The sequence below is a fragment of the Nerophis ophidion genome, linkage group LG19 (genome assembly GCF_033978795.1).
Source record: "Nerophis ophidion isolate RoL-2023_Sa linkage group LG19, RoL_Noph_v1.0, whole genome shotgun sequence".
Taxonomy (NCBI): Eukaryota; Metazoa; Chordata; class Actinopteri; order Syngnathiformes; family Syngnathidae; genus Nerophis; species Nerophis ophidion.
In genome coordinates, this window is record NC_084629.1 from 30,460,270 (window position 1) to 30,484,763 (window position 24,494).

General features: G+C 34.3%; 1 protein-coding gene across 5 annotated transcripts in view; it reads right to left on the bottom strand.

Annotated features, from left to right (window-relative positions):
- Positions 1-1,467: 1,467 nt before the first annotated feature.
- The window catches only part of tbc1d4 (TBC1 domain family, member 4), a 123,701-nt gene continuing 100,674 nt past the window's right edge, over positions 1,468-24,494 (bottom strand). For 4 of the 5 annotated variants that reach the window (XM_061879764.1, XM_061879763.1, XM_061879765.1 and 1 more), the window contains 7 exons: positions 20,910-21,068; positions 20,706-20,806; positions 17,615-17,758; positions 15,601-15,760; positions 15,361-15,530; positions 9,472-9,651; positions 1,468-6,249 (listed from right to left, as the gene is read on the bottom strand). In XM_061879764.1, coding sequence (XP_061735748.1) covers positions 6,019-6,249; positions 9,472-9,651; positions 15,361-15,530; positions 15,601-15,760; positions 17,615-17,758; positions 20,706-20,806; positions 20,910-21,068 — 1,145 coding nt within the window. In that variant the 3' untranslated portion in view covers positions 1,468-6,018. Of the gene's footprint in view, positions 6,250-9,471; positions 9,652-15,360; positions 15,531-15,600; positions 15,761-15,920; positions 16,064-17,614; positions 17,759-20,705; positions 20,807-20,909; positions 21,069-24,494 lie in introns of those variants that run through there. The other variant, XM_061879767.1, reaches the window with a different exon arrangement.

Consider the following 24,494-nt stretch of genomic DNA (forward strand, 5'->3'; position numbering starts at 1 on the left):
TATAATAGTAGGCTAGTATTTATATATATATATATATATCATGTATTGCCTTCATTATAGCACTTATATAAGACTTTTAAAGTAATTTTGATAGTAGGCTAATATAACTAATATAGACACTTACATCATGTGTTGCCTTAATTATAACACGTATATAACACTTTTTAAAGTCATTTTGATAGTAGGCTAACATAGCTAATACAGACACTTACATCACATGTTGCCTTCATTATATAAAACACTTAAGACTTTTAAAGTAATTTTGATAGTAGGCTAATATAACTAATACAGACACTTACATCATGTGTTGCCTTCATTATACAAAACACTTATATAAGACTTTTAAATTCATTTTAATAGTAGGCTAGTATAGATATATCATGTATTGCCTTCATTATAGCACTTATATAAGACTTTTAAAGTAATTTTGATAGTAGGCTAATATAACTAATATAGACACTTTCAACATGTGTTGCCTTAATTATAACACTTATAAAACACTTTTTAAATTCATTTTGATTGTAGGCTAACATAGCTAATATAGACACATCACGTGTTGCCTTCATTATATAAAACACTTAAGACTTTTAAAGTAATTTTGATAGCAGGCTAATATAGCTAATATAGACACTTACATCATGTGTTGCCTTCATTATATAAAACACTTATATAAGACTTTAAAATTAATTATAATAGTAGGCTAGTATTTATATATATATATATCATGTATTGCCTTCATTATAGCACTTATATAAGACTTTTAAAGTAATTTTGATAGTAGGCTAATATAACTAATATAGACACTTACATCATGTGTTGCCTTCATTATATAAAACACTTATATAAGACTTTTAAATTCATTTTAATAGTAGGCTAGTATAGATATATCATGTATTGCCTTCATTATAGCATTTATATAAGTCTTTTAAAGTAATTTTGATAGGCTAATATAACTAATATAGACACTTTCAACATGTGTTGCCTTAATTATAACACTTATATAATACTTTTTAAAGTCATTTTGATTGTAGGCTAACATAGCTAATATAGACACATCACGTGTTGCCTTCATTATATAAAACACTTAAGACTTTTAAAGTAATTATGATTGTAGGCTAATATAACTAATATAGACACATCCTGTGCTGTCTTCATTATAACACTTATATAAGACTTTTTAAAGTCATTTTGATCGGCTAATATAGGAAATATAGACACTTACATCATGTGTTGACTTAATTATAACACCTATATGAGGCTTTGAATTTGTTGCGGCTCCAGACAGATTGTTTTTTTGTATGTCTTAGAAACTAAGTCATCGTATGGATAGTTTGACAAAAAAAAAAAAATTAAATAACTATTTTACAAAACATTTTTCAAAAATAAGTCCTAATTTTACAAAGACAAAGTTGCATGAGAATGACCGTTTTGTCTTCATAAGACACAATAAAGACTTGACATCTCAAATGTTGTTTCCAAGCTGTAATCAAAGCAAACATACAAAACACTTTTTCATTCATTCTTCTTTTTTTAACAAACCAACAATACTGGTGGAATTTTTGTGCTGCCTAAAAAGCATAGATCAACAAAAGTGAGTGACAGGTAAGGCAAGTGCTTTTCAACTTCTGCACCACAACTGGATGTCTGCTCGTGAAGGTGAGACTAAGTAAGACAAGTCGGTAGGAATACGCCAAGGACGACAAACGTCACTTTTTTTTTTTCCTCGCCAGTCACTAACGGAACCAGTCGAGTCAAACATGGAACCACAAAGCCAGACGCGAGGAGACGGCGACTGGCACGTTAAAACCCTTCTGTGAAATAGAAACCTACACGTTCTCACACTGGTGAGACTGGACAAGTGGCAGAGTTCTGAACTCCTGTTTCCATGCCAAAGTGTATCAAATGTGATTGTAGCTCAAGGGGTGTCCAAACTTTTATCCATCAATCATGCTTCCTAACAATAAGATCCATTTTATGATCCTTTCTTGCTGCTGTGTATCAAAGTAGCAAGTATAAGCTTGAAATTCCCCCCAAAAAATACAATTAATTAAAAATGGATGAATGGATGGATTAAAAAATACAAGCAAAAAATTTTAATACTACAAGAATAATACTCAAAAAAGTACTATTGTGTGACAATTATTTGTACTTTAACTTAAAGTTAACTTTAATTATCACAAGGAATAAACTTTTTTTCACCCACCAAAGAAGCGTTTTAAAATGGAGAAAACATGAGGATTTTTATTTTTATTTTCAAGAATAAAATAGTTTTAACAGAAAAGAAAAGTTTCCTTTTTTTTGATTAAAAAGGAGAAAAAAGGTTGTACTGTTAGGAGAAAAAAAAACGTTATGTTGCAAGAATATGGTTAAAAATAAAAGTCGTAATATTATAAGAAAAAAACGTTTATCCCGGGAAACATGGGAATAAAAAATATCAAATACAAGCAAAAAAATTACATTCTGCAAGAATAACACTTAAAAAAGTACTATTGTGTGACAATCACTGGTACTTTAACTTTAATTATCACAAGGAAAAAACGTTTTTTTTAACCCACCCACAAGAAGCGTCAAAAATGGAGAAAACATGAAGATTTTTTTCTTTTCAAGAATAACGTTGTTTTGTCGGAAAAGAAAAGTTTAATTTTTTTAATAAAAAAAAAAAAAGTACTGTTAGGAGAAAAACGTTATGAAGCAAGAATATTATTGAAAATCGTGGTAATATTACAAGAAAAAAACGTTGATACCAGGAAAAAATAGGAGTAAAAAATATCAAATTTGTATTTATAAAGAAAAATATTTATTTTCCACGTTTTTGTATCATAATTTTATGAGAATAAGACATCCATCCATCCATTTTCTACCGCTTTACGGGTAAGACCTTCCCTTATAGGGGGAGAGGCACTATCTGTCAAAGCACCTTCTTGGCAGTTTTACGGCCTAATAAAACCACGAAGGGGCTCAAAATCCATCAAGCTTGACATTAAGTTCCCGTATTTTCCAGACTTAAAAGCCTTTTTCTTCCCTCAAAACTCGACAGTGCGCATTATAACCCGGTGCGCCTAATGTAAGGAAGACGTCTGGTTGAGCTTAACCACCTCAAAGCTATTTTATTTGGTACATGGTGTAATGATAATTATGACCAGCAGATGGCAGTGAAACATAAGAGATAAGTGTATGAAGCACTGTGATGGGTCTCAATTGAACAACACCAACATTTTAAATGTTCCATTAAAAATATAGAACATTACATCCATCCATCCATTTTCTTCCGCTTTGGGGTCGCTGGAGCCTATCTCAGCTGCATTCGGGTGGAAGGCGGAGTACACCCTGGACAAGTAGCCACCTCATCGCAGGGTCAACACAGATAGACAGACAACATTCACACTCCCAATCACACACTAGGGCCAAATTAGTGTTGCATAGCAATACTTATAAATCAAATATTATAATAAATAATATGACTGAAAAAAACAACACTTTGTTGTTATATTCTTATAGTGGCAATTTTTTGTTAAAAAAGTATCTATTTGACAAAAAATAAACGTTTTTCTTCTCGTAATATCAAAACATTATTCTCGTAGCAGCATGTTTTTGTTTTTGGAGTAAATAAAATTGGAATTCTAAAGAGGGAAAACATCGTAAAGTTACAAGAAAATGTTTGTAATTTTAAGAAGTCTATCCAACATTTACTCAAATTTATTCTTTTCCTTTTACTTTTACAAGATTGGATCTTATCGTATTAAAATATTGTTTCTTTTAAGTGCAGCTTTAATACATAAAACATAATAAAATAACGGAAGACATTAAAAGTTCTGACGTGAGAAGTTTGGACACCCCGTAGCTAGCGCCGCCTTTCTTTTGAGTGGAGACTGAAGCCACGGCGCCCCTGCTGGTTGCAGACAAACACTGCACTCCATTTCACCCCACGACCGCTTTCAAGTTCTTTTATTGCCGATTGAGCTTGAGAAAAAGGAGCGACTAGAGTGGTGTGTCTTCAGGCGACACTGCGGTCAGTCACACAGGAAGCCAACCAGGCAGACGACCTCACATCCTGTCTGGGCTTTCGCAAAGACACACTTCCTCCTCAGGAGGAGACAAGCTGGCGGTCTGATAACGCTGAAACTTTCAGTTAGCGTTTGCGACAAGTCACTTAAAAAAAAAAAAGCCGAATGGCCGATGTTGGTATGGCAGTTCACAGTTTGGCCAGCGGGGGGCAAAGTGGATTGTCACTTTCGGCAGCTGAGGAACATTCTGCTAGAAAAAAAAAGTTACAGTGGAACTTCTAAAGTCAAACAAAATCCGACACAACTTCACAAAAGCAATCGAACGATGAAAGATTTTCTTTGGACGACATACTTAAAACGTCACTAGTTCTACCCAGCCTGACAAATAATGTCGGCTTTTTCTTTGGATTTTTGTGCCTTTTTGCAACGTCAATAGAATTCTTTTTTTTCCAGCTAGCTCTAAACTCAACCTAACGTTTGCTTTATCTTTGGCTTTTGTCTATAACAACAAGTCAAATCATTCCAGACGTCAGGAAAGCATTTTTTCAGCCACTCCCCAAAAATGTTTTTCATTTGAGAATGTTTCAAAGCTCCATCTGTTGTATTTGGTGGTTAACTTCTTTAACACTTGTATGATAAATAAGAATAAGGACGTCCAATCGGTATCAGTAATATCAGCAAAAAAAACAAGTACCGGAATGATATCAGCTCCGATACAAGCAGCCCTGCAGCCGACTTAGTTGTGCAAAGAAAGCTGTTTAACACGCAAAATCGGTCTTTTCTTGTATCTCCACCATAGTCATTTGAAAAAGCTGAACTAATAACTCGCAGCTACGCAATAGCTGAGCAGAAAATAGCACGCAGGCTAGTCCCCTTAATTGAACAATATAACACAGTCTTAAAGGGGAACATTATCAGCAGACCAATGTAAGCGTCAATATATACTTTGATGGTGCAGAAAAAAGACCATATATTTTTTAACCGATTTCCAAACTCTAAATGGGTGAATTTTGGCGAATTAAACGCCTTTCTGTTTATCACTCATGTGGTGATGACGTCAGAACGTGACGTCTCCGAGGTAATACAGCCGCCATTTTCATTTTCAACAGCTCTGTTATTTTCCTTTTTTTTCGACTATTTTTTGGAACTTTGGAGACATCAAAGTGACTCAAAGCACTTTACATAGTGAAACCCAATATCTAAGTTCCATTTAAACCAGTGTGGGTGGCACCGGGAGCAGGTGGGTAAAGTGTCTTGCCCACGGCAGTGACTAGGATGGCGGGAGCGAGGATCGAACCCGGAACCCTCAAGTTGCTGGCACGGCCACTCTACCAACCGAGCTGTACTGTACTGTTGGAAACCCGATTAGAGTTGGGGGAAAAAAATACCAATATGTCCAAAGCCCAGCTAGCGCCACATATCTTTTGTTATGTTGTTGTTTTTGCTACATTTATTTCATTTAAAAAGAGTTAACTTCTTTTTGCACTTGCTTGCCACTTTGACTGATTAAAAAAAGAAAAAAGATGCAATTTGCCTTCATGTGACCGTTCTGTACGAAAGGCACCATGACATGCGAAAGGTACAAAATGGCTCCGGCAATTGAGCAGCTAAAAAGGTAGCACCAGGGCGGAAAAACACCTGTGCGGAAAAGGCCAGCAGAAAGTTGCTAGGGTCTGTGGAAGAAGGCAAAAGCGGTGAAATGTTGCATTTTCTGTGTTTTTAAAGTTGAGATCGTTAGAACAATATCGACTATAGGCGGTCATTTTTGCCCATTCTGTATTAAAAGCACCAACAACGGGCAAAAGGTACAAAATGGACCCTACGTTTTGTTTTGACACAAAAACAATCCCTGCATAATGAATAAAAGGTTTTATGGCGGGCCCAGTTTGACCCTGGAACAGATTATTTCCACAATTTCTGATTTGGCCTTAGAGGTTCCACTGTACTTTTAAGTGCAATAATGAGCCCTGCGAGTGTAGTGAGGATTCCTACTGTCCGCCCGGCTTTGAACTCATCACGGCTTCTTGGCGCCGGCTTTGGCTTTCCCGTTGGGTCCCGCTCTGATGTGGGTCATCTCCACATCTGTCAGGGCGTCGGGGGGGAGGCAGGAGCGCATGCGCTCGATGGTCCTCTGGTGGGACGCCCTCTCCTGCTCCAGCGAGCGGATCACGTGCTTCATTTTGCTCTCGCGAGACAGGAAGTTGTCCACGTTGGTCTCCAGGGTTTGGATCTTCTGCCGGGCCGCCTGCGAATTTGAATGTCACGTGACTTCCGGCGACAGAGCCCCCACAGACAATTTCTTTACCAAAGAATAGGCATAGTGTCTTTCTCTATTTAGGACACTGCAATCTTCAGGATGTCTCATATATGACACCTTGCCAGTCACATGACACAGCATTCATTTGGAATACAATGTGACGCCATTTTATTACCTATCTGATATATTTGTTTACATTTTTTAAACTATTTTTATGCATTTTTAACTGTGTTTTATGTATAGAATGTTCTGTACCTTTTTTTTTGTTGAGGCAGTAGTTTTAAAAATGTCACATATAAATGAATAAATAAACAAAAAAATAGTTTTAAGTGTCCTTCTCTTTTTAGGACACTGCCATCTTTAGGATGTCTCATATATGACACCTTGCCAGTCACATGACACAGCATTCATTTGGAACACAAAGTGATGTCATTTTATTACTGATCTATTTTATTTGTATTCTTATTTACATTTTTTTTTTACTATTTTTATGCATTTTTAACTGTGTTTTATATGTAGAATGTTCTTAACCTCTTTGTTTGGGGCAGTAGTTTTAAAAATGTCCCATATAAATGAATAAATATACACATATTTATTATTAAGTGTCCTTCTCTTTTTAGGACACCGCAATCTTCAGGATGTCTCATATATGACACCTTGTCAGTCACATGACACAGCATTCATTTGGAATACAATGTGACGACATTTTATTACCTATCTGATATATTTGTTTATTTATTTACATTTTTTAAACAATTTTTATGCATTTTTAACTGTGTTTTATATATAGAATGCTCTTTACCTCTTTATTTGGGGCAGTAGTTTTAAAAATGTCCATATAAATGATTAAATAAACATTATTATTAAGTGTCCTTCTCTTTTTAGGACACTGCCATCTTCAGGATGTCTCATATATGACACCTTGCCAGTCACATGACACAGCATTCATTTGGAATACAATGTGACGTTATTTTATTACTTATCTATTTTATTTGTTTATTTATTTACATTTTTTTAATTATTCTTGTGCATTTTTAACTGTCTTTCATATATAGAATGTTCTTTACCTCCTTGTTTGGGGCAGTAGTTTTAAAAATGTCCCATATAAATGAATAAATAAACAAATATTTATTATTAAGTGTCCTCTTTTTAGGACACTGCTATCTTCAGGATGTCTTATATATGACACCTTGCCAGTCACATGACACAGCATTCATTTGGAATACAATGTGATGTCATTTTATTACTTAGCTATTATATTTATTTACATTTTTTAAACTATTTTAATGCACTTTTAACTGTGTTTTATGTATAGAATGTTCTTTACCTCCTTGTTTGGGGCAGTAGTTTTAAATATGTCCCATATAAGTAAATAAATAAACAAACAAATATTTATTATTAAGTGTCCTCTTTTTAGGACACCGCCATCTTCAGGATGTCGCATATATGACACCTTGCCAGTCACATGACACAGCATTCATTTGAATACAATGTGACGTCATTTGATTGCTTATATATTGTATTAGTTTAATTATGTACATTTTTTTAAACTATTCTTAAGCATTTTTAACTGTGTTTTATACAAACCCCGTTTCCATATGAGTTGGGAAATTGTGTTGGATGTAAATATAAACGGAATACAATGGTTTGCAAATCCTTTTCAACCCATATTCAGTTGAATGCACTACAAAGACAAGATATTTGATGTTCAAACTCATAAACTTTATGTTTTTTTAATAATAATTAACTTAGAATTTCATGGCTGCAACACGTGCCAAAGTAGTTGGGAAAGGGCATGTTCACCACTGTGTTACATCACATTTTCTTTTAACAACACTCAATAAACGTTTGGGAACAGAAGAAACTAATTGTTGAAGCTTTGAAAGTGGAATTCTTTCCCATTCTTGTTTTATGTAGAGCTTTAGTCGTTCAACAGTCCCGGGTCTCCGCTGTCGTATTTTACGCTTCATAATGCGCCACAAATTTTCGATGGAAGACAGGTCTGGACTGCAGGCGGGCCAGGCTGTTGTAACACGTGGCTTGGCATTGTTTTGTTCAAATAAACAGAGGCGTCCATGACAACATTGCTTGGATGACAACATATGTTACTCCAAAACCTGTATGTACCTTTCAGCATTAATGGTGCCTTCACAGATGTGTAAGTTACCCATGCCTTGGGCACTAATACACCCCCATACCATCACAGATGCTGGCTTTTGAACTTTGCGCCTATAACAATCCGGATGGTTATTTTCCTCTTTGTTCCGGAGGACAAAACGTCTACAGTTTCCAAATATAATTTGAAATGTGGACTCCGAACACAAAACACTTTACCACTTTGCATCAGTCCATCTTAGATGAGCTCGGGCCCAGCGAAGCCGGCGGCGGCGTTCCTTGGTGCTGTTGATAAATGGCTTTCGCTTTGCATAGTAGAGTTTTAACTTGCACTTACAGATGCAGCAACCAACTGTAGTTACTGACAGTGGTTTTATGAAGTGTTCCTGAGCCCATGTGGTGATATCATTTACACACTGATGTCGGTTTTTGATGCAGGACCGCCTGAGGGATCAAAGGTCCGTAATATTCTCGCTTACGTGCAGTGATTTCTTCAGATTCTCTGAACCTTTTTATTATTTTAAGGACCGTAGATGGTAAAATCGCTAAATTCCTAGCAATAGCTCATGAGAAATGTTGTTCTAAAACTGTTCCACAATTTGCTTACAAATTGGTGACCCTCGCCGCATCCTTGTTTGTGAATTACTTAGCATTTCATGGAAGCTGCTTTTATACCCAATCATGGCACCCACCTTTTCCCAATTAGCCTGGACACCTGTGGGATGTTCCAAAATAAGTGTTTGATGAGCATTTCTCAACTTTATCAGTATTTATTGCCACCTCTCCCAACTTCTTTGTCACGTGTTGCTGATAATGATAATGATTATTTGCACACAAAAAAAATGTTTATCAGTTTTAAGTTCAAATATGTTGTCTTTGTACCGAAGACAACATATTCAACCGAATGTGGGTTGAAAATGATTTGCAAATCATTGTATTCCGTTTATATGTACATCTAAGAAAATTTCCCAACTCATTTGGAAACGGGGTTTGTATATAGAATGTTCTTAACCTCTTTGTTTGCGGCAGTTGTTTTAAAAATGTCCCATATAAATGAATAAATAAACAAATATTTTAATAATTAGGAGCACATACCTGAAGTTTTTCCAGCAGATCCATGTTCTGCTTCTTCAGCTGTGCGTTGGTTTTCTCCAGCTTCTCCAAGCGGTCCGAGTCGTCGGCCTGCGGCGTGGCGCTTTCCAGCATCTCGTCCTGCAGCACGTGATACTCCACCTCGTACGTGTGGAGCTGCTTGGAGATATCCATCTCCATCACCTGGCAACGCCGTGAGAGATATCACCCATACTGATCGGCACCAGCGCGAATCATAGGCACTTTTATCCTATAGCAGGTGTTCAACGCGGGTAAAGCATTGATCAAGTGAAATGACTCAGAGCTCAATGCTAGGTGGGGGAACACCTGATTTCTAAAAGTTGAAGTGGAGTGGTAATTGTTTACTCACAATTCATTGAATCAAGCTCACAGTGCAGTAAACAGAATGATGCGGACACACTTGGTACCGCATACATTTTAATATGCTAATTTAATCAGTTTCTATTGATTTAATACTTGTTTATATTGACATTTGATATTTTAGACTGCAACATTGTTTAATTAATGACACTTCTTTTATACTGTATGTCAAGCTTGTGTGCTATTGTGTGCTTAGCTGTTGTGTAACTGCTGGCTCCTTTTAGCCTATAGCCTACCGCGGGGGGTCAGCAATCCGCGGCTCCCTGGAGCTTTTTCAAAAATGTTTTAATGTTTCTGTAGGAGGACAAACATGACACCATCCTAATTGTTAGAAAGCCCACTGTGTAATATGTTTGCGTATATGCATCATTGATGACAGTATTTGGCTAGCGCCGTTTTGTCCCACTAATTTTGGCGGTCCTTGAACTCACCATAGTTTGTTTGGATCAGGGGTCACCAACCTTTTTGAAACCAAGAGCTACTTCTTGGGTACTGATTAATGCGAAGGGCTACCAGTTCACACTTAAATGAATTGACAGAAATAGCCAATTTGCTCAATTTACCTTTAATAAATAAATCCATATATATAAAAAAATTGGTATTTCTGTCGGTCACTCCGTCGTACATTTTTTTCCCTTTTACGGACGTTTTTTTGGAGAGAATAAATGATGAAAAAAACACTTAATTGAACGGTTTAAAAGAGAAGAAAACACAAAAAAAAATGAAAATTTAATTTTGAAACATCATTTATCTTCAAATTTGACTCTTTAAAATTCAAAATTCAACGGAAAAAAATGAAGAGTAAAACAAGCTAATTTGAATCTTTTTGAAAAAAATTAAAAAATAATTTATGAAACATCATTATTAATTTTTCCTGATTAAGATTAATTTTACAATTTTGATGACATGTTTTAAATAGTTTAAAATCCACTTTGAAATAAGATTTAAATTTGATTCTACAGGTTTTCTAGATTTGCCAGAATACTTTTATTTTAATCATAATAAGTTTGAATAAATATTTCACAAATATTCTTTGTCGAAAAAACAGAAGTTAAGATGAAGAATTAAAATAAAATGTATTTATTATTCTTTACAATAAAAAAAATAATAATTACTTGAACATTGATTTAAATTGTCAGGAAAGAAGAGGAATGAATTTAAAAGATAAAAAGGTATATGTGTTTAAAAATCCTAAAATCATTTTTTAAGGTTGTATTTTTTTTCTAAAATTGTCTTTCTGAAAGTTATAAAAAGCAAAGTAAAAAAATAAATGAATTTATTTAAAAAAGTGAAGACCAAGCCTTTAAAATATTTTCTTGGATTTTCAAATTCTATTTGAGTTTTGTCTCTCTTACAATTAAAAATGTCGAGCAAAGCGAGACCAGCTTGCCAGTAAATAAATACAATTAAAAAAATAGAGGCAGCTCACTAGTAAGTGCTGCTATTTGAGCTATTTTTAGAACAGGCCAGCAGGCGACTCATCTGGTCCTTACGGGCTACCTGGTGCCCGCGGGCACCGCGTTGGTGACCCCTGGTTTAGATGTACAACTTTCTCCGACGCTGCCATAGAAAGACGTGTTTATTGTCTCATTTTGTCCACCAAATGTTTTATGCTGTGCATGAACGCACAAAGGTGAGCTTTGTTGATGTTATTGACTTTTGTGGAGTGCTAATAAGCCATGCTAACATGCTATTTAGGCTAGCTGTGTGTACATAATTTCATCATTGTGCCTTGTTTATTGGTATATTTGAGTTCATTTAATTTCCTTCACTGATGTCCTCTGTGTATTTAATTTGTTTTTGCATGTCTCATGACACATTATCTGTATTAGGCAATATTGGCTGCATTTCTGATTGTGTGCCATGTTGTTTGAGACAACAACAAACATTACCCAGCTTGCAAAGATTGCAATAAATCCATTAGAAGAAGACAGCCTGTCCTTTCCTTTAACTTGGGCACACAACTATACCTTTAGCAGTTTTAAGCCAGTCATTTCCATCCTCTGAGACATTTACATAATGTGTTGCCTTCATTACAACACTTACATAAGGCTTTTAACTTTTTGCGGCTCCAGACAGATTTGTTTTTGTATATTTGGTTCAATATGGCTCTTTCAACATGTTGGGTTGCCGACTCCTGGCCTACAGTGTTTACCTTTTGTAAAGACATTTTACATGCAAAATGATATGATCCAACTTTTTGCTGATACCAGATCGGGCCACCCCGATCAGCAATTTATGATAGTGTTGATATTTAATGGTGAAAGTATTATCATAAAGACAGGGAGGATGGAAAGTATTCCCTTCATTAACATATTTTTTATTTGACTAATTGTGACAAAAGCATAAGGAGAAAAGTGTGTTTTTTAAGTTGTACAGTAATATGACAAGATTTGTAAAATAGTGTATCAAAATCTGTAATTTTAAAACTAAGAAAACAATATGGTTTAGCTGAAAGTTAGTTATGAAACAAAATTAAGTAATAATTCATCTATCAGTTTTTTTTGTAGTATGAGAAAAAAATGTGTTGTATTTAATGAATGTTACAAAAGTTTTGTTTTCTTAAGTCATTTTGGCAACAAAAAAAAAGCGTTGATTTATTTTCGTATTATTAAGAGTAGCGTGTGTTTCTCTTTTTTTTTAAAGAAATCAAAATGCTGAAAATAATTTAATTTACAAACAAGTATCAAAAAAAACTTTTAACAGATGTTTTTTTTCCGTAAGCCATCCATCCATTTTCTACCGCTTATTCCCTTTTGGGGTCGCAGGGGGTGCTGGCGCCTATCTCAGCTTCCGTAATGTTAGGACAAAAAAGTGTTTTTAAAGAAGTCGTAATGATAGAGGAATAATAACTTTAAGGTTAAAAAAATATATTTGTTTGTAATATTATGAGGAAGAAAACTTTGTTTTTTCTTTTATGGAACTTATGGAAGTAAAACATACTTCTTATATCACAAAAAATACTATATAAATAGATTTTGGGGGAGGGGGCAATTTCTTAATTTTCTGTTTTAATAAAGTATTTTCAGAAAGCATTTTTTTTGTATTATGTGAAAAAGTTATATTAATTTAAAAAAAGGGATGAACTTCTTTTTCCTCTCGTATTACGATTAGGTCATTTAAGTTAACTCTGAGTTCCAGAAAATGGTTTATATTTTTGGTTAACATTTTTTTATACATGGGACTTAAAACAGATATTAGAGTTAAAAAAAGTTGTAATGATAGAAGAATAAAAACTTGTACTATCGTCAAGATACAATTTTTTTATTACTGTGATAAACAAAAAATATTATATTTTTTGTAAGAATTCACAATGTTAAGAAACTTGAACAATACTTTTTAAAAAAAGTATTTGTATAAGAAAATATATTTAATTGTATTATTTTTGAGAGGCGTTATAATGTTAAGCTAATGAAAAATGTCTTAAATATTTTGTTATAATGAAGTCATTTTATAAAGTATTTTTGTACTATTATTTGAACAAGTTTACAAGATGTTACATTATTAGGAAAATCTTTTTTTTTTTAAAGTTATCAACTTTTTTTTTCAGTTGTATTATGATTAAGTCATTTAAATTAACTATGAGTTTAAAAAAATATTTATACTTTGGTGAACTACTTTTTACAATTGTAACATGTGACTTAAAACAGTTATTGGAGTTTAAACAAAGCCTTAATGATAGAATAATAAGAAGAACTTTTAGGTTTAAAAAAATTATTTTCGTCAAGACAAAATGTCTACCCATCCATTTTCTGCCGCTTGTCCATCTCAGAATTTTTTGTATTATCACAATGAACAAAAAAGGTTTGTTTTTTAAAAAAATTATAAAAATATAGAACTAAAACAATATACTTAAAAAATATATACATATAGACAATAATGTTTGATTTTATTTTATTGGAGAGAAGTAATTGCAGCAAGAATTTATTGATTATTGCGTGAATTTTTTTTTACAAGATGTCGCATTATTAATAAAAATAATGCTAAAAAAAGTGATGAACTTCTTTTTCTACTTGTATGATGATTAAGTCATTTAAGTTAACCCTGACTTAAAAAAAATGTTTATACACTTCAACATTTGGTTAACTTCTTTTCCCACTTTTATTTCAGAATGGCAACATGTGACTTAAAACAGTTATTAATTGGAATTAAAAAAAGTTGTAATGATAGAAAAATAAGTACTTTTAAGTAAAAAAAAAACTTTCATCAAGACAAAATGTTGTTTATTTTTTAAATGATTCCTAAAGTTATAAAACAAAAAATATATACTTTTTAAAAAGTATTTTTAAGAAACAAAATGTATTCATTTTTTTGGATAGAAGTTGTAATGTTAAGAAAAAGAAAAATGTCTTAAACATTTGTTTTAATAAAGTAAAATCTGCAAGTATTTTTTGTACTATTACGTTTAAAAAGAAGTCTATTGGTATTTGTATTGCTCCAGTTTTAGTGTAAAAATGCTCATTGTCATTACTATATTATTATTTATTTCGCTAACTGCTTATTTGCTATCACTTTTACGATCATATTTGTACATATTGTATGTGCGGGTGTTGTTCTGTTGTTGTTGTTGTTGTTATTGCTGTTGTTGTTTTTGTCTCTCTGTCTAATCCCCCTCTTATCCCCACAATTTCCCCCTCTGTCTTCCTTTTTTTTCTCTCTTTCTATCCCCTCCTGCTCCGGCCCGGCTGCACCAAATGATAATATAAATACATTTAATAAAGTCAAATTCAAATAAGGCAACAAGAGAAGTATCCTACACTTCTCTTTTGTAAAGTAAATCTAAAACATACTTCTTAAATCACCAAAAAATACTATTTAAATTGATTTTGGGGGAGGGGAAAATGTCTTAATTTTCTGTTTTAATAAAGTATTTTCGGAAAGCATTTTTTTTTGTATTATGTGAAAAAGTTATATTAATTTAAAAAAGGGATGAACTTCTTTTTCCTCTCCTATTACGATTAGGTCATTTAAGTTAACTCTGAGTTCCAGAAAATGGTTTGTACTTTTGGTTAACATTTTTTTATACATGTGACTTAAAACAGATATTAGAGTTAAAAAAAGTTGTAATGATAGAAGAATAAAAACTTGAATGTTATCATGTGACTTAAAGCAGTGGTCCCCAACTGGTACCGGGCCGCAGAAGAATTTTTTATTAAAAAAAATAAATAAATAAATAAATAAAAAAAAATGTTGTTTTTTTAATTAAATCAACATAAAAAACCCAATATACACTTACATATACTTATAATTAGTGCACCAACCACAAAAACCTCCCTTTTTCATGACAAAAACATCCCTTTTTCATGACAAAAAAAAAAAAAAAAAGGACCCCCCCCCCCCCCGGGCCGCGGGACAAATTATTAAGCGTTGACCGGTCTGCGGATACAAAAAGTTTGGGGACCACTGACTTAAAGCATCTAATAGTTGGAGTTAATGAAGACTCCATGTTGGACACAGTTTAACCCTGGAACAGACAACTTCCTATTGAAAAAAGTAATGTGATATTCCCACCTTGGCGATGGTCTGCTCCATTTGCGCGTGCGTGAGCGTGGGAAGCGTGGTCTTCAGGTAGTCCACAATGCTCTCGAAGCTATCACACTCCACTATCTCCCCCTGGTGGCTGCTCAGGAGACAGAGGGCCACTTTGAAGATCACCTCAGGGCCGTGGATGAACAGGAAGTCTGCCAAAACCAAGCAGCGACTCGTCGTATCCTCTCATTTTGGACGGTGTAACGGTCGAGCGACGCTTACCGAAGATGCGGGACACGAAGCCGAGGGGAAACTGCGAGGCGAAGAGCGTGAGGAACCAGGGCGCCGCGTACAGGCTGGGGCAGATCTCGTACTCCTCCAGGTGGTTGTACAAGTCCCGGTGGTAGTCGTGCAGCAGCCTGGAGAGCTGGTACATCTGGATCTACACACACATGTAGCAACAAAACCATTTGAGGATTAATGCGGGAACAATGCGGGCTTTTGTAGCGCAGGAGGCTTGCTGGGGCACGTTCTAGACTCTCGCTGCATGGCAAGAAGTCAACACCAGCGATGGAAAAAAAAGCAGAAACAGCCACAAAAACCTTTTTGCCGTCGGGTTTCTGCCGTCCTCACAACCCCGAGAAGGAAGTCCGAGTGTTGGCGTTAAACATTAGCGCACCTGCTGACACCAGGTCAGCTGATGTTTAAACGAGCTGGCTAGCAAACGTGAAGGTGTGGTCTGCTTTTAAAGGCTGAGCAAATGTTGGGGAATGCTGAAATATGCCACTGAAGAGCAGACACATTTCTTTTCTACACTTTTTGTTCTTCTCTGCATAGAAAGATAGCATAAAAAAGCAAAATAACTCATATCAAGGAAAAACATATAGAGACTTTTTTCTTAGTTTGTGTTTTGTCTTTTTGCAAAAAAAGTGTGAAATAAATTAAATGAAAATAAATGAATAAATTGTGATTTCTTTTATATCACTTGTTTTAGACTGTATTAGTAATGTTTAACAATATAAATTATTTGTATTATTATATCATGTATTTTATGTATTTAAACACATGGTGTTTATTTCGACTTTTTTCTTTGTACACTTTTTAACAATAAAGTTTTTTGCGAATAAAATTCCAACATATTTAAATACTTATTTAACATGAACTTAAAAAAAGAGAAGTAAAAGTTTGACCACAACACTTTTTTCTCTGCATAGAAAGATAGCATAAAAAAGCAAATTAAGTCATATCAAGGAAAAAAATAGACACTTTTTTCTTAGTTTGTGTTTTGTCTTTTTGCAAAAAAAGTGTGAAATAAATTAAATGAAAATAAATGAATAAATTGTGATTTATTTTATATCACTTGTTTTAGACTGTATTAGTAATATTCAACAATATTAATTATTTGCATTAACATATCATTTATTTTATGTATTTAAACACATGGGGTTTGTTTCAACTTTTTTCTTTGTACACTTTTTAACAATAATGTTTTTTGCGAATAACATTCCAACATATTTAAATACTTATTTAATATGAACTTGAAAAAAAGAGAAGTAAAAGTTTGACCACAACAATTTTTTTCTGCATAGAAAGATAGCATAAAAAAGAAAATTAACTCATATCAAGGAAAAAAATAGACACTTTTTTCTTAGTTTATGTTTTGTTTTTTTGCAAAAAAAAAGTGAAATAAATTAAATGAAAATAAATGAATAAATTGTGATTTCTTTTATGCCACTAGTTTTAGACTGTATTAGTAATATTTAACAGTATAAATTATTTGTATTATTATATCATTTATTTTATGTATTTAAACACATGGTGTTTGTTTCAACTTTTTTTTGGTACACTTTTTAACAATAAAGTTTTTTGCGAATCACATTCCAACATATTTAAATACTTATTTAACATGAACTTATAAGAAAAAAAACATTATTTCCATTCATCTATTATTATTATTATTACAATAGTTTCGCTATTTTTTCAGTTATTCATTGATGCGTACTCGATTCATTTTTTTCAAATATAGTAAAGTGAAGTGAATTATATTTATATAGCGCTTTTCTGTAGTGACTCAAAGCGCTTTACATAGTGAAACCCAATATCTGAGTTACATTTAAACCAGTGTAGGTGTGGCACTGCGAGCATGAGGGTAAAGTGTCTTGCCCAAGGACACAAGGGCAGTGACTAGGATGGCAGAAGCGGGGATCAAACCTGGAACCCTCAAGTTGCTGGCACGGCCACTCTACCAACAGAGCTATACCGCCGCATATACTTAGTTTTTTTAGACCGCACTCACCTGCAGAGAGACCATGTCAGGCTTGTACTGGCGTCTGATGCCGAGGTCGTACATGAGGAACTTGAGCGCGTCGAAGGCCTGCTCCTCGCTCATGTGCAGCAGCAACACGCCCGCCACGAAGCTGACACCCTGACAGTAACCCACCTGCATGCAAACCATGGCAAAAATCAAGCAAAGGGTAATAGAAAATGTGTGCGTCTTTTTAGTCCATTATTGCTTTAACGGTCATTTTGGATTAGCCTCCTATTCCAGCAGGTGGCACTGTGGTGAAAACGGGCTTTAGTCCCTATGAGGAGGTCCCAAACATTTCTACAGGAAAGATGCTAAAACCAATCCAATGTATACTCTCAGCTATCTCAAATAAAAATCTTAAGCAATATAGTGAATATTTACAGAAAGAGTACATCTTATCAGTAATTCAGGTTAATTTTAAAATATGTCAAGGGCCAATAAAAGGGATCTGAAGATAATGAATTGGAATAGGAATAAGAACAAAAAAAGTAAAAATAACACGAATAAGAATAAGAATATGAACAGAGTTAGAACAAGGAAACATAGGAAAAAGAAAATTTTTTTTAAAAAAACATTGTAAAACAAGGAAAAAAATAGGAATAAGAATAGGAACCGGGATAAGAACTGAAACAAGAATACGAATAACAACCAAGTTAGAACATGGAGAACAGGAAAATGAATGGGAAAATGTACTACAACAAGAAAATATATAGGAATAAGAATACACACTTGAGTAAGAAGAGGAACAGCAATATGAATAAGAATAAGAACAGGGTTAGAACAGGGAAACATAGGAACAAGAAAAAGAATATAGGAAAAACATTCTAAAACAAGAAAATAAACAGGAATAAGAATAGGAACCATTATAAGAACAGAAACAAGAATACGAATAAAAACTAAGGCAGAACAAGCAGAACAGGAAAAGGAACGGGACTGTACTAGAAGAAGAAATTAAATAGGAGTAAAAATAGGATCTTGAATAAAAACAGGAACAACAATAGGAATAAGGATAAGAACAGGATTAGAACAAGGAAACAAAGTAACACGAAAAAGAATATAAGAAAAATATTCTAAAACAAGAAAGAAAATAGGAATAAGAATAGGAACAGGAATAAGAACTGAAACAAGAATACGAATAAAAACTAAGTTAGAACAAGGAGAACAGGAAAATTAATGGAAAAATGTACTAGAACAAGAAAGTAAACAAGAATAAGAATAGGAAACTAAATAAGATCAGGAACAACAATATGAATAGGAATAAGAACTGGGTTAGAACAAAGAAACTTGGGAAAAAGAAAAAGAATATAAGAAAAACATTCTAAAACAAGAAAAAGAAGAATAAGAATAGGAACCGGAATAAGAACAGGAACAAAAATACGAATAAAAACTAAGTTAGAACAACAAAAACAGGAACATTAATGGGAACATGTCTTAAAACAAAAAAATAAACAAGAGTAAAAAGAGGAACCTGGATAAGAACAGGGACAACAATATGAATAAGAATAAGAACAGGATTAAAACATGGAAACAAAGTCACAAGAAAAAGAATGTAGGAAAAAAATTCTAAAATAAGAAACAAAATAGGAATAACAATAGGAACCTGAATAAGAACAGAAACAATAATACGAATAAAAACTATGTTACAACAAGGAGAACAAGAAAACGAATGGTAAAATGTACTAGAACAAGAAAATAACCAAGAATAAGAATAGGAACCTGAATAAGAACAGGAACAACAATGTTAATAAGAATAAGAACTGGGTTAGAACAAAGAAACATAGGAACAAGAACAATAATACAGGAAAAACATTCTAAAAGAAGAAAGAAAAAAAAGAATAAGAATACTAACCGGAATAAGAACAGAAATAAGAATATGAAAAAAAACTAAGTCAGAACAAGCAGAACAGGAAAATTAATAGTAAAATTTACTAGACCAAGAAAATAAACAGGAATAAGAATAGGAACCTGAATAAGAACAGGAACAACAATATGAATGACAAATAAGAACAGGGTTTGAACAAGGAAAAACATTTGAACAAAAAAAATGAAAAGAATAAAAGTACTAGACCAAGAAAAGAAAAACAACAACAGCATTAGAAACAAGGAGAACAACAGGAACACAAATGACAACTAAAACAAGAATAGAATTAAAAGAAAGAATAGGAACAAAAATAAGGACAGGAATGTGAATAGAAACAAGGAAAAGAATAAAAGAAATTGAAGGAGGAATAGGAATATAATTATATCTTTGGGGGGAGGGGGGCCTTAAACTTTCCTGCACGTTTGTTGTGCTTTAGTTGTTAAGTCGTTTTTGTCGGTGTGGGAAAATAAAGAAATAAATACAACTACAAGAGGAATAGGAAAAGGAATAAGAGCAGGTATGGCAACAGAAATGGGAACAGGAACAGGAACAGAAATATGGATAGGAATGTGAATAGGACCTGGAATGGAAATAAGAAAAGGAAAAAGTGTAGGTATAACAACATGAACATAGATAGGAATGAAAATAGGAAGTAGGAACAATAATAACAATGGAAACAGGAACAACAATAGGGACAGCACTAATAATAGGAACAAGTATAGAAACAGGAATCGGAACAAAAATTGTGATAGGAATAGAAAAAAGGAACATGAATAAGAAGAGTAACAAGATTAGGAATACACTTTTTGATGTAAAAACAATACTGCTGAAACAGCAATATTGTTCTATTTAAGGAGTCCTGTTAAAAATATTTTTATATCAATTGTGAATAAATTAGCTTCTTTCATAATCATTAAAGTTTGTTTTTTGGATTCATTTCCATTCTGTTTGACTTTATTCCTGTCATATTCCCCTGTCCTTTCTCTGCTGTGTGAGGCGAGGTAGTGCGGCCATTTTTTTTTGTAGGGGACTTTGGTGTACATTACATATCGTTACATATTCTGCCTAGCAACAAGCCGCCATTAAATACAGATTAGATTATATATATATATATATATATATATATATATATATATATATATATATATATATATATATATATATATATATATATATATATATATATATATATTTTTTTTTTTTTTTTTTTTTTTGTACCTCAGTGTCCAGCAGAGAGTAGGCTTTCAGCAGGTTATAAAGGGACAGTTGTCCCGCACCCAGCTGGGCTGAGAAGTACTCGTGGGAGGGGAAGGTCCGGCCTGAGACATCATGACGATACATGAGACATCATGATGATACATACAATATTGATTAGCCTCATGCGCTTCCTTTGTAATGACAAAACTGGGCAGCGTTGCACACCTAAATCCACCAGAATGGCGTGCTGCTGGGCGGTCAGCTGCTTCAGCAGGTCCCTGTAGGGGGTGTCGGGGGAGTGTTGGCGCTGGGGAAGTCTGTGACACAGGCGGTGCTGATGGCAGAGTAACAACCACACCTCCCCACGGCGGCTTTTGGGAACACCTGCACACGACACAGCACAATCCAAACACAACAGGTGCTTATTGCTATTATTTACACCTGCTCCTGCAAAAACTTCTGCAAATATGAGCATGCTCAGATTTGTTGGACAATTGTACAGGGCGCTGGTCCTAATGTTTTGGTTAGCTACAGACGGGCCGAGTATTAGGAACAGGTAATACAGCGTCGTAATGTTAATGTAATAACATTGCAGTCCTCAAATAGCGTGAAATGGCGCTCACTAGTGGTGGCGAGCCCTTATACAAGCTATTATGAATGAAGGTCCCATTAAAGGCCTACTGAAATGAGATTTTCTTATTTAAACGGGGATAGCAGGTCCATTCTATGTGTCATACTTGATCATTTCGCGACATTGCCATATTTTTGCTGAAAGGATTTAGTAGAGAAAATCCAGGATAAAGTTTGCAACTTTTGGTGGCTAATAGAAAAGCCCTGCCTTTACCGGAAGTATGTGCGCGTGACGTCACGAGTTGCAGGGCTCAGCAGATCCTTTTAATGGGAGCAACCAGCAGTAAGAGCTATTCGGACAGAGAAAATGACAGTTTCCCCATTAATTTGAGCGAGGAAGAAAGATTCGTGTTTGAGGATATTGATAGCGACGGACTAGAAAAAAAAAAAAAAAAAGGCGATTGCATTGGTACGGATTCAGATGTTTTTAGACACATTTACTAGGATAATACTGGGAAATCCCTTATCTTCTATTGTGTTGCTAGTGTTTTAGTGAGTTTAATAGTACCTGATAATCGGAGGGGTGTGTCCACGGGTGTCTTGAGGCCAGTGTCTGATGGAAGTCGATGGCAGCTGTACGGACAGCGCAAGCTCAGCTGATCTCCGGTAAGAGGCGACTTTGTATCACAATTTTCTCACCGAAAACTGCTGATTGACATGTGGTCGGGATCCATGTTCGCTTGACCGCTCTGATCCATAGTAAAGTTTCACCTTAGTGAATTTTAAACAAGGAATCACCGTGTGTTTGTGTGGCTAAAGGCTAAAGCTTCCCAACTCCATCTTTCTACTTTGACTTCTCCATGATTAATTGAACAAATTGCAAAAGATTCAGCAACACAGATGTCCAAAATACTGTGTAATTATGATGACTTTTAGCCACGAGTCGTGCAGCGCTAATATTTCCTAACATGCGTCATTATTCCACAACGTTTTCAACAATAAACTCAGCAGGAAATTTAAAATTGCAATTTAGTAAACTAAACGGGCCGTATTGGCATGTGTTGCAATGTTAATATTTATCATTGATATATAAACTATCAGACTGCGTGGTCGGTAGTAGTGGGTTTCAGTAGGCCTTTAAAATCTGAAATGGAGTAACTATCCATCCATCCGTTTTCTACTGCTTGTCCCTTTTGGGGTTGCTGGAGCCTATCTCAGCTGCATTCGGGCGGAAGGCGGGGTACAACTTGGACAAGTCGCCACCTCATCACAGGGCCAACACAGAGCGACAACATTCACACTCAGTGTGTGTTATGGCTCAGGTGAGAGAGAGCGAGTGGCTGCTGTTATATGACCGATAACAAAGATTTGGTCTTTGCCTGGTTTGTACGGCAAACAATTACCAGTTTTTCTAGATATAACTTATTAACTAATATTATTGGTGTGGTTATGGCCGACAAACAGTTTTGCAGTGATCGAGGGAATTCTTCTTCTTTAAGCGTCTCGACCAACATTATAATAATTTAACCGTCTTGACGAAAATTGGCCACTTGTCGTTACTCACATTGCATTGCAAAATCCTACAAAACAAACAGTTGTGTGTTTATTTTGTTAAGAGTTCCGATGGGATTTGGTTTTACAACTTTAGTGCAAAGCGTGAGCTGTATGCACACTGCAAAAACTGAACTCTAAGTAAGATTAAATATCTCAAATAAGGGTGACATTTGCTTATTTTCTGTCTGATAAGGTAATTCTTCTCACAAAGCAGCTTTTATGTTAGCGTGTTTTACTTGTTTTAAGAGTTTTGGTCTAAAATGATCTCTGTAAGATAGTACAGCTTGTTGCTGAGATTTTATGACCTATATCGAGTAAAAAATGCTTGAAACTAGAATATCAACTGATGCAAAGCTGTGTCATCAACACTCACAAGTATAAAACAATTTTTTTGAAGTCATTTTTTATTTCAAGCATGAAAAAAAAAATCATGACTTTGACACAATTGTGTCTCATATTAAAACAGACGACAGCCAAATGGACTTTTCTGTTTTGATTTCAATGAAACAATAGAAAATACGTACTCATATAGTAGTACAGTTATTTGTCAAAACGGGGGCTATGGTGTGGTTTGTTTTCCCGGAATGCAAAGGAAGGTGACGGGACATGGCGTGAAGGTAAAGACATATTTTAGTTTATCTATTGAAAAAAAGTGCAAAATAAAGGCGCACACAAGGCGGAGAACAAACTTGGCTAAAAAACAAAAACTACCACAAAGGTAAAACTATGGATATGAAACCAAAGAATAGCTAAACATGAATAAACAAAACTTACTTGGAAGGAAATGAGCAGAGCACTACATAACCAGAGTGAACAGAGCATGGAGCAACATCAATGACGCCAGCCCGACTGCCTGGCAACTACAAGCTTAAATAATAGGGGTGTGGGAAAAAATCAATTCGAATACGAATCGAATCCGTTCAAATCGATTCTCATTTTTAAAAAAATTGATTTTTTTTTCTTTTTTTTTAATCAATCCAAAAAACCACTACACAGCAATACCATAACAATGGAATCCAATTTCAAAACCAAACCTGACCCAGCAACACTCAGATCTGCAATAAACAGAGTAATTGCGAGGAGACACAAACACGACACAGAACAAACCAAAAGTAGTGAAACAAAAATGAATATTATCAACAACAGTATCAATATTAGTTATAATTTCAGCATAACAGTGATTAAAAATCCCTCATTGACATTATCATTAGACATTTATATTAAAAAAAAAAGAACAATAGTGTCACAGTGGCTTACACTTGCATCGCATCTCATAAGCTTGACAACACACTGTGTCCAATATTTACACAAAGATAAAATAAGTCATATTTTTGGTTCGTTTAATAGTTAAAACAAATTTAAATTATTGCAATCAGTTAATAAAACATTGTCCTTTACAATCATAAAAGCTTTTTTTATTTTTTTAAATCTACTACTCTGCTTGCATGTCAGCAGACTGAGGTAGATCCTGCTGAAATCCTATGTATCGAATGAATACAGAATAGTTTTGAATCGGAAAAATATCGTTTTTGAATCGAGAATCGAATAGAAAAAAATCGATATATTATCGAGTCGTGACCCCAAGAATCGATATTGAATCGAATCGTGGGACACCCAAAGATTCACAGTCCTATTAAATAATCGTGACATGATTAACACAGGTGCATGAGTCCTAAACAAATCAGG